General features: G+C 38.0%; 1 protein-coding gene across 4 annotated transcripts; it reads left to right on the forward strand.

Moving 5' to 3' along the window:
* Positions 1-271: 271 nt before the first annotated feature.
* Positions 272-7,496, forward strand: MMH-1 (MUTM homolog-1). 4 transcript variants are annotated; one of them, XM_086582349.1, is made up of 11 exons: positions 516-765; positions 848-899; positions 967-1,024; positions 1,552-1,620; positions 1,744-1,869; positions 3,978-4,028; positions 5,007-5,084; positions 5,185-5,255; positions 5,340-5,442; positions 6,663-6,697; positions 6,775-7,496. In XM_086582349.1, the coding sequence occupies exons 1-11, from the start codon at positions 531-533 to the stop codon at positions 6,824-6,826; spliced, it is 930 nt and encodes a 309-aa protein (XP_086438475.1). In that variant the 5' UTR covers positions 516-530; the 3' UTR covers positions 6,827-7,496. The 4 variants fall into 4 exon arrangements, with proteins under 4 accessions (XP_086438472.1, XP_086438473.1, XP_086438475.1 ...); XM_086582346.1 differs by lacking the exon at positions 5,185-5,255 and having other exon boundaries at positions 272-765; XM_086582347.1 differs by lacking the exon at positions 5,340-5,442 and having other exon boundaries at positions 504-765; positions 5,185-5,284.
* Positions 7,497-13,315: the final 5,819 nt, after the last annotated feature.

The raw sequence follows: 13,315 nt of genomic DNA on the forward strand, positions 1-13,315 counted from the left end.
AGCATTGAATCTCCGTAGTTTATTGTATATAGGTGTTAATGAAAACTAGTGCTCACGAGCTGAAAAGGACTTTTTAGTAGATATAATCGACGAACAAACTCTCGCTCATTAGGAGGATAATCTGAAATTCGAGGGCGTAACCCCGGATCTGCAAGAAGATTTGTATGATCATTCTCCACACAATTTTGCTTTAATGTAGGTTGGACTTGATTAAGGAGAATATATTCTACTACCCAATTTATTTATGTAGACCAACAATAACTTTTCCTATAACTAAGAAAAGCCAAAACAATTATTATTTTCAATTTTTGCAAAAAGGAAAAAAAATAGCGGACTCGGGGCTGATGTATTTTCACTTGGATTGCTTCATATTCATGTTGAACGTTGAAGTAATTTGAAGTACACGTCGGGCTCGGGTTAGATGTCAACTCAACCCAACCCTGGAGTCCTGTGACCTGTACTCACGTGACCGTGTGCGTGGGCTTGAGTGTATAAAAAGGCGAAAGGTTGATCAGTCTCATAAAAAAAAAATGCCAGAGCTACCTGAAGTGGAAGCGGCAAGAAGAGCGATTCAGGAACACTGCCTTGGCAAGAAAATCAAGAGCGCCCATGTCTCTGACGATTCCAAAGTCATCGATGCAGGTCGCATTTCTCCTTCGGATTTCCAAGCTTCACTCATCGGTAAAACCATCGTTGCTGCTCACCGCAAGGGCAAGAACTTGTGGCTCCAACTCGACTCTCCTCCTTTTCCTTCTTTCCAATTTGGTAATTTTCAAACCCACGATCCACCCCACTAATTAATAATAATAATAATAATAATAATAATAAATTGCTGCTGTTGTTTCAGGAATGGCTGGTGCAATATATATTAAAGGCGTCGCTGTAACAAAGTATAAGAGGTGAGTAGGAAGTGGGTCCCATGTTATTTTTTGGTTACATTTATTATTATTGAGTGGTGCCTTACAGGTCTCAAGTAAATGATACTGAAGAATGGCCTTCAAAATATTCCAAGTTATTTTTACAAGTAAGACTGCTACTCTTTCCCTACTATCAATTTTTATGCGGTCCAAGGTCCAAGGATATTTTTCTTTTCATTCTCAACTGTGCTCTCTTAAGATTAAGTGTGAATGATCATGTTCTTTTTATTTCCTTGTCAAAAGTTGTATGAAAGAATGAACAGGCGAGAACATCTCAGATATTTCAACCCTTTTGTGTCCAAGTTAGAAATGTTAAAATAATTTGATTCTTTGTCAAGACATTCTCCAAAACTGGGGGGACGCCTACATAAAATCAGTTCATAGGTTCACTAGTGAATATATGTAATGCGAGAGAAACAGGGACATATGGTAGCTGTAGTTCGTGCCTATGCCACTTTCTGTGAATTTCAAGTGTAGAATCTCTCAACATAATTTTTGCCCATGTTTATGTGCCTTTTTCTTGAGGTTTAGCTAATAGTTACTGGTGACATTAGTTTTTATTTTTATTTATTTTATATTTTCCCATTAGTTTCAGCACTAGTGTTAACAATTTGAAAATATTTCCTGTGTGCAGCTAGATGACGGTGTTGAGTTTTCTTTCACTGATAAGAGGCGATTCGCAAGAGTTCGGTTACTCAAAGATGTATTAATTATCCCTTACTTTTGAAATAGAATTATTAGTACTGATTTATTGAAAAGCAAAGTCAACCTTAAATCCATTGTCATACTTCCTCACTATTTCATGATGTTGATGGTGTTTCTGCAGCCAGCATCTGTTCCCCCAATATCTGAGCTTGGTCCCGATGCACTCCTGGAACCTATGACGATAGATGTGCTTGTTCAATCCTTGAGCAAAAAGAAAGTTGCAATTAAGACATTGTTACTTGATCAGGTTGTAGATGCTTTGCATACTGATAGCTGTTTTATGATTAATCTCAAGGTCTATATGTGATTGATTTAAGGTACCTGAAACATTGACTTAATTTGCATGCACTTTTCGAGACTTTAGTCACCAAATTTAGTGTGGACAAACTATTCTTTTACTGGTTTATTCCGGAAGATCTTGTATCATGTTCACATGGTTTTGCATACAATTGCAAACACGTGCTAAGAGGCAGAATGGTGCATAGATGCACTATTGTAGTGGTTTATAATGTCAGGACGTAGATCTCACTTGTCTGGAAGATGCATTAGATTTCATAATAAGTAGGGACTAGGGGTTTGTGTTGTGTTTTTGTGGTACTTTATTCTGTGGTTTGTTGTAATGCATGTTTAGCGTAATTTTGCTGTAGTAAAAGTCTTTCAGTTGGAGACCTGTGGAAACACTTTGTTTCCTACAAAATTGTTCTTTTTTTTTATCTAGACTCTTGCTAGCAATATTGCATTATGCATATAGCATAAACTAGAGTTGGTGATAATTCGGGTAAGATTACTAGCTGACGCTAAAAACGTTTATAGTCAAATTCATTCGGCAAAAATCATACAATTTGATCATTTTGATAGTCCGATTTGTACGTCAATGTTTCAAGGAAATGTGTGATAATGGTGGCAGGGGTCATAAGGGTGCCAAGGGAGGAAGACGGAGGAGATGTGGTCCACTATCAGAATCTAGATAGAGTTGTGTTGCTTGAGGGACCACAAATCAAAATGTGGCAGAGGAGGGTTATTTTTGTAAGCAAGGGTAGGGATGTGGCAGAGGAGAGTTATTTTTGTAATCTGGAGGGAGATATGGTGGTGGGCTCAACTCAGAGTTTATAGGCTGGTTCGGAAGTGGATCAGACACAAGTTGTGGGCTTGGGTCAAGATCTAAATACCAAGTGACAAGTAATGGTATCTTTTAATGTTCTGGCGGAGAGGAGGCATGGATTATTGAATAGTAATGGAGAGTCTTGAGCGATGGAGGGAGGAGGGTGGAAAAGTGGAGGGTTACTGGTGGTGCCTTTTGGGTGGTGTTGGCATGTCAGTGCCACCATTATGGTGGTTCTTAGGCTTTGGTCTCTTTTCTGTTTCTGTTTCTTAGCTTTTCTTGGTTCAGTTGTGATGTAATTTGGTTATATTATATTTTATCTTTATCTTTTTTGGGTCTTTTGGCAATAACTAGATAGGGTATTTGGGCATACGGCATACCAGGGTCTTTTGTTGGTCCTTGAACAGTAGGTTGTTACTGTTCTTGGTGTTGATGTAAGAGCTTCATTGTGTCAATATATTACCATTTATTGATCAATAAACAAAACACACACACACACAAAACAAACAAACAAACACACAAAGGGAAGTATGTGATTTTACCCACTTTACCAGGAAAAAAAAATGTTCACATTGACAAATGACTAGTACTTATAACATATCTGATGAAAATATATTTGATGAAATTGCAACGAGCAAATTGTTACACTTTGTCTCATGAAAATTTCTTCTTCTGAGTGAGTGAATGAACGTGATAAAATTAATGGAAGAATGATTTGTAAAATCCGTGAGGTTTATTACTCGAAAGTCCCGACTATGAATAAATATTTCATTTTCCTGAGATGATTTGTACTTTCTTTTCAAGAGAAAGAGGACCATATCATCAACTTTGTCTAGATTCTAGCAGACATCCCTGGTAAAGGTAGTCCAAAATTTGCATGCAAGAACACTCGAAATTCTAGGAGTTTGCCTTGGCGGCACTGTCTGTCTCCTGGTCAGCTGGCCAAGATTTCAGACATATGCAAACACTCTTCATGTATGATTTTCTGTATCGGCTTACTTAGCACGTAGGTCATTATGACAGGTGCTGGACACCAATACTTGTTCATGTCATTGTTGCATGTTTGCTTGTATAGTTGTGGAGGGATAGAAATCCTCTCTATTGTGGGGGAGCCAGCGAGGTCTGTTTTTCTCTGGAGTGCATAGTCCTAAAGTTCTATTGATTAAGTATGTTTAGGTAAATCTTTTACAGATTGTTCAATGTGGAGCATTGGTTCTTTATGTTCCTCTTCTGATTTTTTTATCGATATGCAGAACTACATAGCAGGCATTGGGAATTGGATTGCAGATGAAGTGCTTTATCAAGTCAGTGCTTCCTTCATCTTGACTTACAATACTATTTACATGAACATAGTTGATATGCTTCCGCATTTGAAACTTTTCTCTTTGGTGAAATGCACTAGAGAAAAATAATTAATCCTAATTGTTTGCATTTTTCTATTTCCCATTTCTTTGTTAGAGAATTGATAAGGGCGTCACTAAGTAGTTAAGTACCAGGTTTTGAGGAACTTCTCTTTTTACTACTCATTTCTAAACGATCATTTATTTCTCCATATCTTCCCCGTCTTACATCGCCTATACTGGAAGAACAACAATATCCAATTATGCCACAAAATCGTTTTTACCCAAATCATGTAGGATCGTAACACATTAATTCGGTCCATATACAATTCGTTCTCCGAGGAATGGATGAAGTTACCATTGTTTGGTAGTCTTAAAATCAACTTGACACCACATTATTAGCATACTCTTAGTGGGCCTTCCTTCAAGGGCACCTTGCTGAATATGTTTACGGTCATAGACCAAGATCATTTGTGTTTATTATTTTTGAAGAAAACTTTGTCGTATAGTTGGTATAGTTGTATTGTATCTTCTGACTTCACATAGTGCATGATTCCAATCTGGAAGTCAAGCAAAAACAAACAGCCAGCCCTCTGTTGCGGAAAAAATAAGAAAAGACTAAGAGGTACCTTATAGTGTACACTGAACCTTGAACTTTGTAAGGCTGTGATTGGAGATTGAAGACTATCTTATCCCCAATTCATTACATATCCAACTCATCAAGATTTTACATTAATTATTTGTTCTAAGGAAAGTGTTTGGTAGACCCACAATTTACAAACTAGACCGTGCAAGTAGGAATCTTTTGTTCCCCCTGCATTGCAAGAATACCTTGTTTTTCAAACTCTTTTTAATTGCACCTTATGCCCAGTTGCATACGGTACAAATACCTTTGCTTTTATATATATGTGATTTGCTCGATCGTATTTTGTTTTCCTGCAGGCACGAATACATCCCTTGCAAGTTGCTTCTAGTTTACCCAAAGAGAGTTGTCAAACTTTGCTCGAGTGCATAAATAAGGTGGGTTTGCAGTTGTAGGATATAATTTTTCAAACTTGTTTCTTTGAGAAATCATAGATTTCTCTTTGATCTTTATAGAAAACAGAGAGTGTAATTGTAGGTAGTAGATTATGCAGTTAAAGTTGATGCTGACTGCAGCCGCTTTCCTATTGAATGGATGTTCCATTATCGGTGGGGGAAGAAGTCTGGAAAAGTTAATGGTAAGATAATTGCTGTATATAAGATCATTTTGACAGATAATGAATTGATTTACAGGTCACTGAAAAGTCGGTTGAGGTTGGAGCAGATAGTAGCCAGTTTCCTGATAATTGGATTTTTCATTCTCGCGATAAGAAACCTGGGAAGGCATTTGTTGATGGTTTGGTTCTCTGACTTCTGTGATAATCACTCTTGTCATGCCATTTTTAGTCTACATGTGGTGCAATTTTATATTGCCTTCGTCAAATTGTAAATTAATAAAAAATCAAATAGAAGTACAAAGTTAGTATTAGAGTCTTAGAGAGAATCTCACAATAGATAAAAGGCCTTAAACTCTTAGAAGCTCACCAACTTGGGCTCTAATTCAGCTGTAACCTGAAACCACTAGCGTAGGAAGCACATTTCAGCTCCTATGATCATTTTCCAGATTGAGCATACCAATAGAATAGCCTAGCCAAAAATCCATGGCTAGGTGCAATGAAACTCTAGTTGACCACTCTAAATAACTTCAGCTTGGTAATGCACTGTGTACTTCACCAAGTAACCAAAATCACTTCCTACATCAACACAAGAACGTTTTTGGAGCTCAGAACATAATATCAACCATGCTTGGAGAACCATGTTTTGCCTACCAAAGTAGACTTTTAAGATGACTATTGTGTTGGGGATTAGGTTTTGATTAGCTAAGGAAGCACCCCGCACATCGATGCACATTTTCATTTGATCCAATTTAAGTTAAGCATCAAAGCTCCAGAATTCCTTTCAGAGCTGAGAACATACCAACCATGGCTTCCAAACCATGTTTGATCTGCTCACCGAACTAGCAAACCTTTAAGATGGCACTGTGTATGGGGACCACACTTTGAATAGGTAAGCAAGCACCCCGCACACTGAAGCACATATAAATCCAGTTTACCTTTAGCATCATAGCTCTCAAATTCCTCCCAAAAGAACTTACTTTGTAACTTACATCAATGACCTAAAATCTGATGTGCAGACTCTCAACCTTTCGAGGCTAGTAAAAGTTGGAAGTTATTATCTAGTAAAGCCAAGAAGAAACACTGATTGCAAGTTTTTCTTCAACAAACCCCAATAAGTAACCCAAAATCAAAAAGAATCTGGCTTGTTTCTTTGTCATTGAACCACACCAGCCTAAGTTGTTTACACTTGATTTACTTCCAATTAGCAAATTCATTGCTTGTTAATCTTACCATAATATCATTCAAGCATTGTTTACAGTTTATTAAGAAATGACTTCGTTATTTGTTTTTTTACGTTTAAGGTCTCTTTGATGCAGTTTAAGTTTCCAATTCTATAATGTGATTCTTCTGGTAACTTGAAAAAATAAAATTGAACCTTCTACATTCTGTCTACTTGCAGGAAAGAGAATTGAATTCATTACTGCAGGCGGCAGGGTATGTTTTCAATAGAAGTACTATATTACTTTGTTTGATACTAGAGTTATTGAAATGGGGCATCCCTTTGTCTTCAGACAACTGCCTATGTTCCAGAGCTACAAAAGCTTCCTAAAGACCAAGGAGTAAAAAACACATCTGGTCAACCAAAAAGGAAATCTTCTGATGGAGATGAAAAGGAAGAAGTGGAAAGTGGAGAGGAAAATCCTAAAAAGAATAAGTTGAACAACCAGGGCAAAACTAGAGCTAAAGATAATACATCCACTGCAAAAGGGAAGATCAGTGACAGTGATGGTGAGGACAACGATGGAGAGGAAGTGAAGGAAGGGGCGAAGGTGATTAAGACTAACCAATCAAAGACAAAGAGGAAGCAGCAGAAAAGAAGCTGATCACGTGAAAAATAAACAATTCGAGTCAATTGAGTAGGTAGGACAGTTGAAATGGTCGTGCAGTGAAGTTGGATATTGGTGCTGGATAGCATTACTTGTCTTTTTGGGGTGGCTTCTATCGGGAGCCTTTGGCAGCTCTACCCCTATAACACCAATGAAATCAAGGAATGCTAATTAACTTATCATGTGTCTCACACTCTCACTCAGCTTTTTTTGAGGTAGTGAACTGTTGACATGCTGATATGCTCCTGATGTAAGTATGTAACTATCCTTTGTTTTGACTACTCTAATAGAGGTGATCTGCCCTCTTTTGCCTGGATCAGAATGTAGTTATTGATGTAACTATCCCATCTTTGGACTACTTTTAAGTTTTAACAGAGCTGCTATGGAAGTAAGATATTTCGTATGAAGTGATGACTCCCATCCTGGCGTGTCCAATAATTGTTATAGGTTACTGCAGGAGATAGTTTTGTCAAGTGCAGATAAGCTGAATCACGTCATTGCGCATTATATAGAGTTACCGACTCCGTTTTATAGAACGTTTTATAGAATTGCGCAATTTTGGAATGCTTCCGTGCTTCATGTTTTTTTTTTTAAGAGGTTGGAGATTCATGGTTCACGTGCGGAAAACCACCCGGGCTTTCTATAATTCTATTGGTTATAGAAGTTTTTTTTTTTCGATAGTAAGTCCTTTCTTTTCCGTTTTAATATTTTTCAAACAACATTACCCAAAAGTCCAAAACAAGTCCGCAAGCTATCTTCTCATTCCACTTACTGTAATTTTACTAGTCATACGTTGAACTAACTAAGCTTAATTGGGTTTACAGGGAAGGAAGCTTTGTTACTGATAAGTTTGCAAGAATAGGATCCAAGAAATGGGGCTCAGCCCCTTGGTTTTAATCCGGATGAGTGTAAACCCCTTCATATCAGCCCATACCACATAACCTCCCTATTTATCATCTCATATCACAAAAACTCCCTGTTTTCCAATATCAGTGAAATTCTAGTTTGATTTCTATTTCCTATTTTATTTTATTACCTTTTTTACCGTTCTTCCATATTTGGATTAGATCTCATTGCTTGAAGCTTCTCATCCAAATTAAAAACCTCCTCCATTTCACTGACCTCTTCAGCCTCAACATCATTTTTCGCCTCCAACTTCTCAACAAATTTCGGCATCCAACTTCACAAATGAATCGTCATCACCACTTATGATCAACGTACTGCGATTTGAACAAGCCAATTATAACACCAAGAAGAGAAGCCAAGCATGAGGAGTAAGGAAAAGGATGGAATGCTTAGGTGGAGTGATGTCTGAGAAGATGAAGTATACATGGAGAGTGGCCCAGAGCTCATGAGAGTGACTCCTCCAAAGATTTGGGAATTTTAAGAGAACTACTAAAGATACCAAAATTTGGTGGTTTTGAGATGTGTTGTGTTGAAGATGTGGTGTCTTTGGAATGCTATGATTGATGGGTATGTGAAATATAGTGAAATGGAGCTAGCTAAGTTGGTTTTTGAGAGAATGGTGTGTAGAGATGTTGTATCTTGGAATACTATGATTAATGGATATGCATTGGTTGGGAGTATTAAGGAAGCAAAGAGGTTGTTTGATGAGATGCCTGAAAGAAATGTGGTTTATTGGAATTCTATGTTGGCAGGGTATGTTAAATGTGGTGATGTTGAGGGAGCTCATGGGATTTTTTATAAGATGCCTAGGCGAGACGTGGTGTCATGGAATGCAATGTTAGCGTGTTACGCACAGAGTGGTAAATCGAATCAGGCTATGGAATTGTTTAATGAGATGCGGGATTTGGGTGTCAAACCGACTGAGGCTACTGTCGTTAGCCTGTCATCGGCTTGTGGGCATTTAGGTGCACTAGATCAAGGAGCTAGTTTACATGCTTATATTAGTGAGCATAAGATTGGATTAACTACTATTGTGGGTACGGCACTGGTAGATATGTATGCTAGATGTGGAAGCATTTCTCTAGCTAACAAGTCTTTTACTCTATAGAACTTAAGGATGTTCTTACTTGGAACACCATCATAAGCTGGCATGGCCATGCATGGACATCTTTGCGGAAGCTCTTCGACTTTTTAAAGAGATGCAAGAGGTTTGTGTATGTCCCGATGACATAACTTTTGTAGTCAGGCTTAGTGCATGTAGTCATGCAGGGATGGTGGACGAAGGCGAGAGATTTCTAGCTTGCATGAGCAATCTTTATGGTATTGACCCAAAGGTGGAGCATTATGGGCGTGTTATTGATCTCCTCTCGTCTTTGGGCTTTTAGTGGAGGTTTGGAGCTGTCGAGAGAGAATGCCCATGGAGCCAAATTCCGGTTAGCAGGGGAGCATTGCTTGGAGGTTGCGGGATCCATGGGAACATCGAGGTCGGTGAACTTGTGGGAAAACACTTGTGTCAACATCCAACCTCACCATAGTGGTCGGTAATAGTTTGATCACATTACATTTATGCCTTACCGCTTATGGCGTCATATAGAATGTAGAGTTCATGAGAACGTGACTTATTTATATTTTTTTGACATTAACAGACTATACTTGCGAATTCTTGGATGCCGACAATGTTGGTTCTCGATGATATTGTCTCTTCGAAGGGATTGAGTCTAGAGAAGATCTCCGAAGTTACGAGTTGTGGAACTCTGATACAGCATCACGCTCTCATGTGGATACCTTTGTTAAGGAAGAGATTTAGACTCCAAAAACAGAAAATAACTCTGAAATTCTACCTGCTGTAGAACCTGTTCAAGCTCCTATTTCTCGTCGTCCGGCTGGCCTTGGTGGCGCTGCTCCATTGATTGCTCATTTTGATGTTATATATATAGACACATTTTGTAAAACTATATTTACAGTCACTGAATTTTTATAGATGTTTTTTTGACATTTGAGTTCTAACTAGGTGATGCGGGTTATGGAAATATGAATTTACATATGCAAATATGAAGTTACATATGTGAATACAAATTTACATATGCAAATATGAAATTTCATAGACGTTTTTTCTGACATCTGACAGGTGACATAGGTTATGTAAATATGAATTTTCTGATGACGTCAGCCCGGTTTGTCCTTAAGTCGAAATTATAAGTAAAGATTGATGACGTCAGCCCGGTTTTTACAAGGGTATTTTGGTCTGTTTTGGCTTTAATGTTATGTTTTAAATAATAGGGAGGTTTTATGCATGTGTTCGGTTAGGGGGGGTTTTTATGCTGGTTATGTATCAACCAAGGAGATTAAACCCAAAATCTGGAATAGGATCTGATCAAGCAACTGATGATTGGTGGACGCAACCTGATGTTTTCTTTGAGAACTTGCCTGATAGTTTGCGACGAGTGTTGTTTGCATATACATTTATACGATGTATGCATTATGGGGCGGCGGTATTTACTCCCCAACTAATGTGATTGCCACCCCTATGACCAATTCCAAAGGTTTTCATATAAACTGCTGTACACCCTTATTTTGGGATATTACGACTGATTTTGGTTTAGTTATGTCTTGGATTCGTCTCCTCTTTTGCGCATTGTTTGGGATGGATAAGAGATAAACAGGCATATGTGATGGTGGAGAAGATAAATGTTCATAGGGGAATACATTCTCATGGAAAATCACGTCACGGGAAGTAAATTTTTTTTGGAAGAGATCATAAATGTGATAGCTTTTTTTAGCATAAGGATAACCAATGAATATGTTAGGTTTATCTCGGTGATCAAACTTATTTTTAATGGAAATGTTGTGAGCAAAACATAAACAACCAAAAACACGAAGATGGGCAAGAGTGGGAGGTGTTGTAAACAAAAGCTCATGAGGTGATTTGTCATTTAACAAGGGGCTAGGAATTTTGTTAATGAGATAGCCGACAGTGAGAATGCATTCACCCCAGAAGGATAACGAGAGATGAGCATGAAAACGTAATGCTCGTGCAATGTTGAGTAAGTGACGATGTTTTCTTTCAACAATAGTGTTTTGTTGGGGAGTAGCAACGCAACTACATTGGTGGATAACCCCATATTTGGAAAAAAATTGTTGCATGTTATGGGATATAAATTCGGATCCATTGTCGGATTGAAGGACTTGGATTTCATGAAAATGGTCATTAATGTTGTTATGGCCAGATATGAACGAATGTATTGTAGAATGTAATTGAATATGAACCATGACAAAAACAGATTGTAAATGCATAGCAGTTTCATAATTGACAGTCATAAGATAAATCCATGTAGCATGACTAAAATCATAGACAATAGTTAAGAAAAAATGAGCATTGGAATAGGATGGTAAATGAAAAGGACCCCAAATATCACAATGAATCATTTGAAAAGGTCTAATAGTTTTTATTAAACTATGAGAAAAAGATAAACGTGTTTGCTTAGCTTGCGGACATACATTGCAAGTAACATTATTGGAACTAGAAATGAAATGAAACTACTTAGCTAAAATCTGCAAAGGAGTGGAAGAGAGATTTCCTAAGCGATAATGTCATAAATTATTGGTAGTGGAGTTGTGGGATGAGCAAACGGAAGCTAGTTGGAGATGGTAGAGCCCCCCATTAAGCCGTCCCAATCCAATTTTCTTCTTCGATAACTGGTCTTGAAAAAGGCAAGAATCATTACTGAACGTGACAGAGATAGGGTGAGACTTGACTAGTTCACTAATGGAAAACAAGTTAAAATGAAAAATAGGAACAAACAGAACGTTGTCAAAACGCAATAAATGAAAGAGAATAACACTACCAACATGAGTAATCAAATGGTTTGTTCCATTCGAAAGTTTAAGAGTAGAATGTGTTAAACAAGTATGATAATGAGAAAAAAGATATAATGATGAACAGACATGATTGGTAGCACCAGAGTTGATGATCCATATGGATTTAGAAAAACACGGGAGAGAAATATCTGTCAGATTTGCTTATGAAGTGGTGCTACCTGAATCAAGCAAACTAAGAAGTTGGTTGTATTGTTCTGTGGATAAAACAGGAAAAGTGGAGTCCGTAGCAACTGAATTGACTTGAGCAGGCTTTGGAGGATAACCGTGTAGTTTAAAACATGTACCAATATGATGTCCAACTATGTTACAATGATTGCAAAACGGATCGCGTGAGGGCGCTGCGGCGTCTGTTTACCTTGGAGTGGTCCGAGGGCACACACTCTCTAGGCATTGTGAACCATTATTGCTCTGGCGAGGTTGGAACATGCTTAGTTTTGAAGAAGAAGCCCAATTGGGCTTTTTAAAGTGATTACTCAAGGCAAAGATCATCACGGAGCAAAAGGAAGAGATAGTGCATGACTATCTTGTTGCTTTTCTTCCCGTCGGATTAAAGAATAAATCTTGGACATCTGAGGAAAATGATCCATTAAGAGAATTTGATTGCGAATGGATTGAAAACGAGCATCTAGGCCTTGCATGTATTTGATAGAACGACCGTCTTCAATCTCTTTGGCAAAAATAGATGCATGACCACAAGTACAAGCAGGCATAGTAAACAAAGAACTTAATTCTTCTCATAAAGATTTGAGCAAAGTGAAGTAAACAGATACCGGACGGTTGTCTTGTTTGAGGAGAGTGACGGAATCCTTCAGTTGGAAGACCTTGGGTGCATTAGTTTGTGAAAAACGGTCACCTAGATCTTTCCAGATTTCGGATGCAGAGTCGGCATAGAGGATGCTTCCACGGATATCTGAAGTAACAGAATTAAGAATCCATGAAGCAACGAGATCATCACATCGCGACTACTTGGCTTTTTCTTTGGGAGTAGTGGGAGGTGTGACAAAGCCATCGACAAAACCAAACTTATTCTATGCTCGAAGGGCTCTAGAGATAGACCATAACCAAGTCGGATAATTGTCACCGGATAACAGGAGATCTGAGAATAGCCGTGGGGCTATCTAAGTGGTGTACAAAGAAAGGATCATCTAAACACGGAGGAGAGTCATTATTGGTGTTTGATGTGTTCCTACCATTAAAAATTGAGAGGAGCCGTAAGCGTTAGAGTGGCTAGGGGTTGAATCGAAATTAGGCTGATACCATGATAAATTAGAGAGAATTTTTACTTGATTGATTTCTATTGTTTACACAGTTGTTTATATAGACATTACAAGTTCCTAATCCGTATACATTGTTGCTATCTACGTTAACATAAATCCTAAAATAAATAGGAAACAAAAGCATCTTTAGCGAGAGTTGTTTACTGGAATGGAAAGCGCGTGTG

This window comes from Coptis chinensis, chromosome 9 (assembly GCF_015680905.1).
Source record: "Coptis chinensis isolate HL-2020 chromosome 9, ASM1568090v1, whole genome shotgun sequence".
In the NCBI taxonomy this organism is placed as follows: Eukaryota; Viridiplantae; Streptophyta; class Magnoliopsida; order Ranunculales; family Ranunculaceae; genus Coptis; species Coptis chinensis.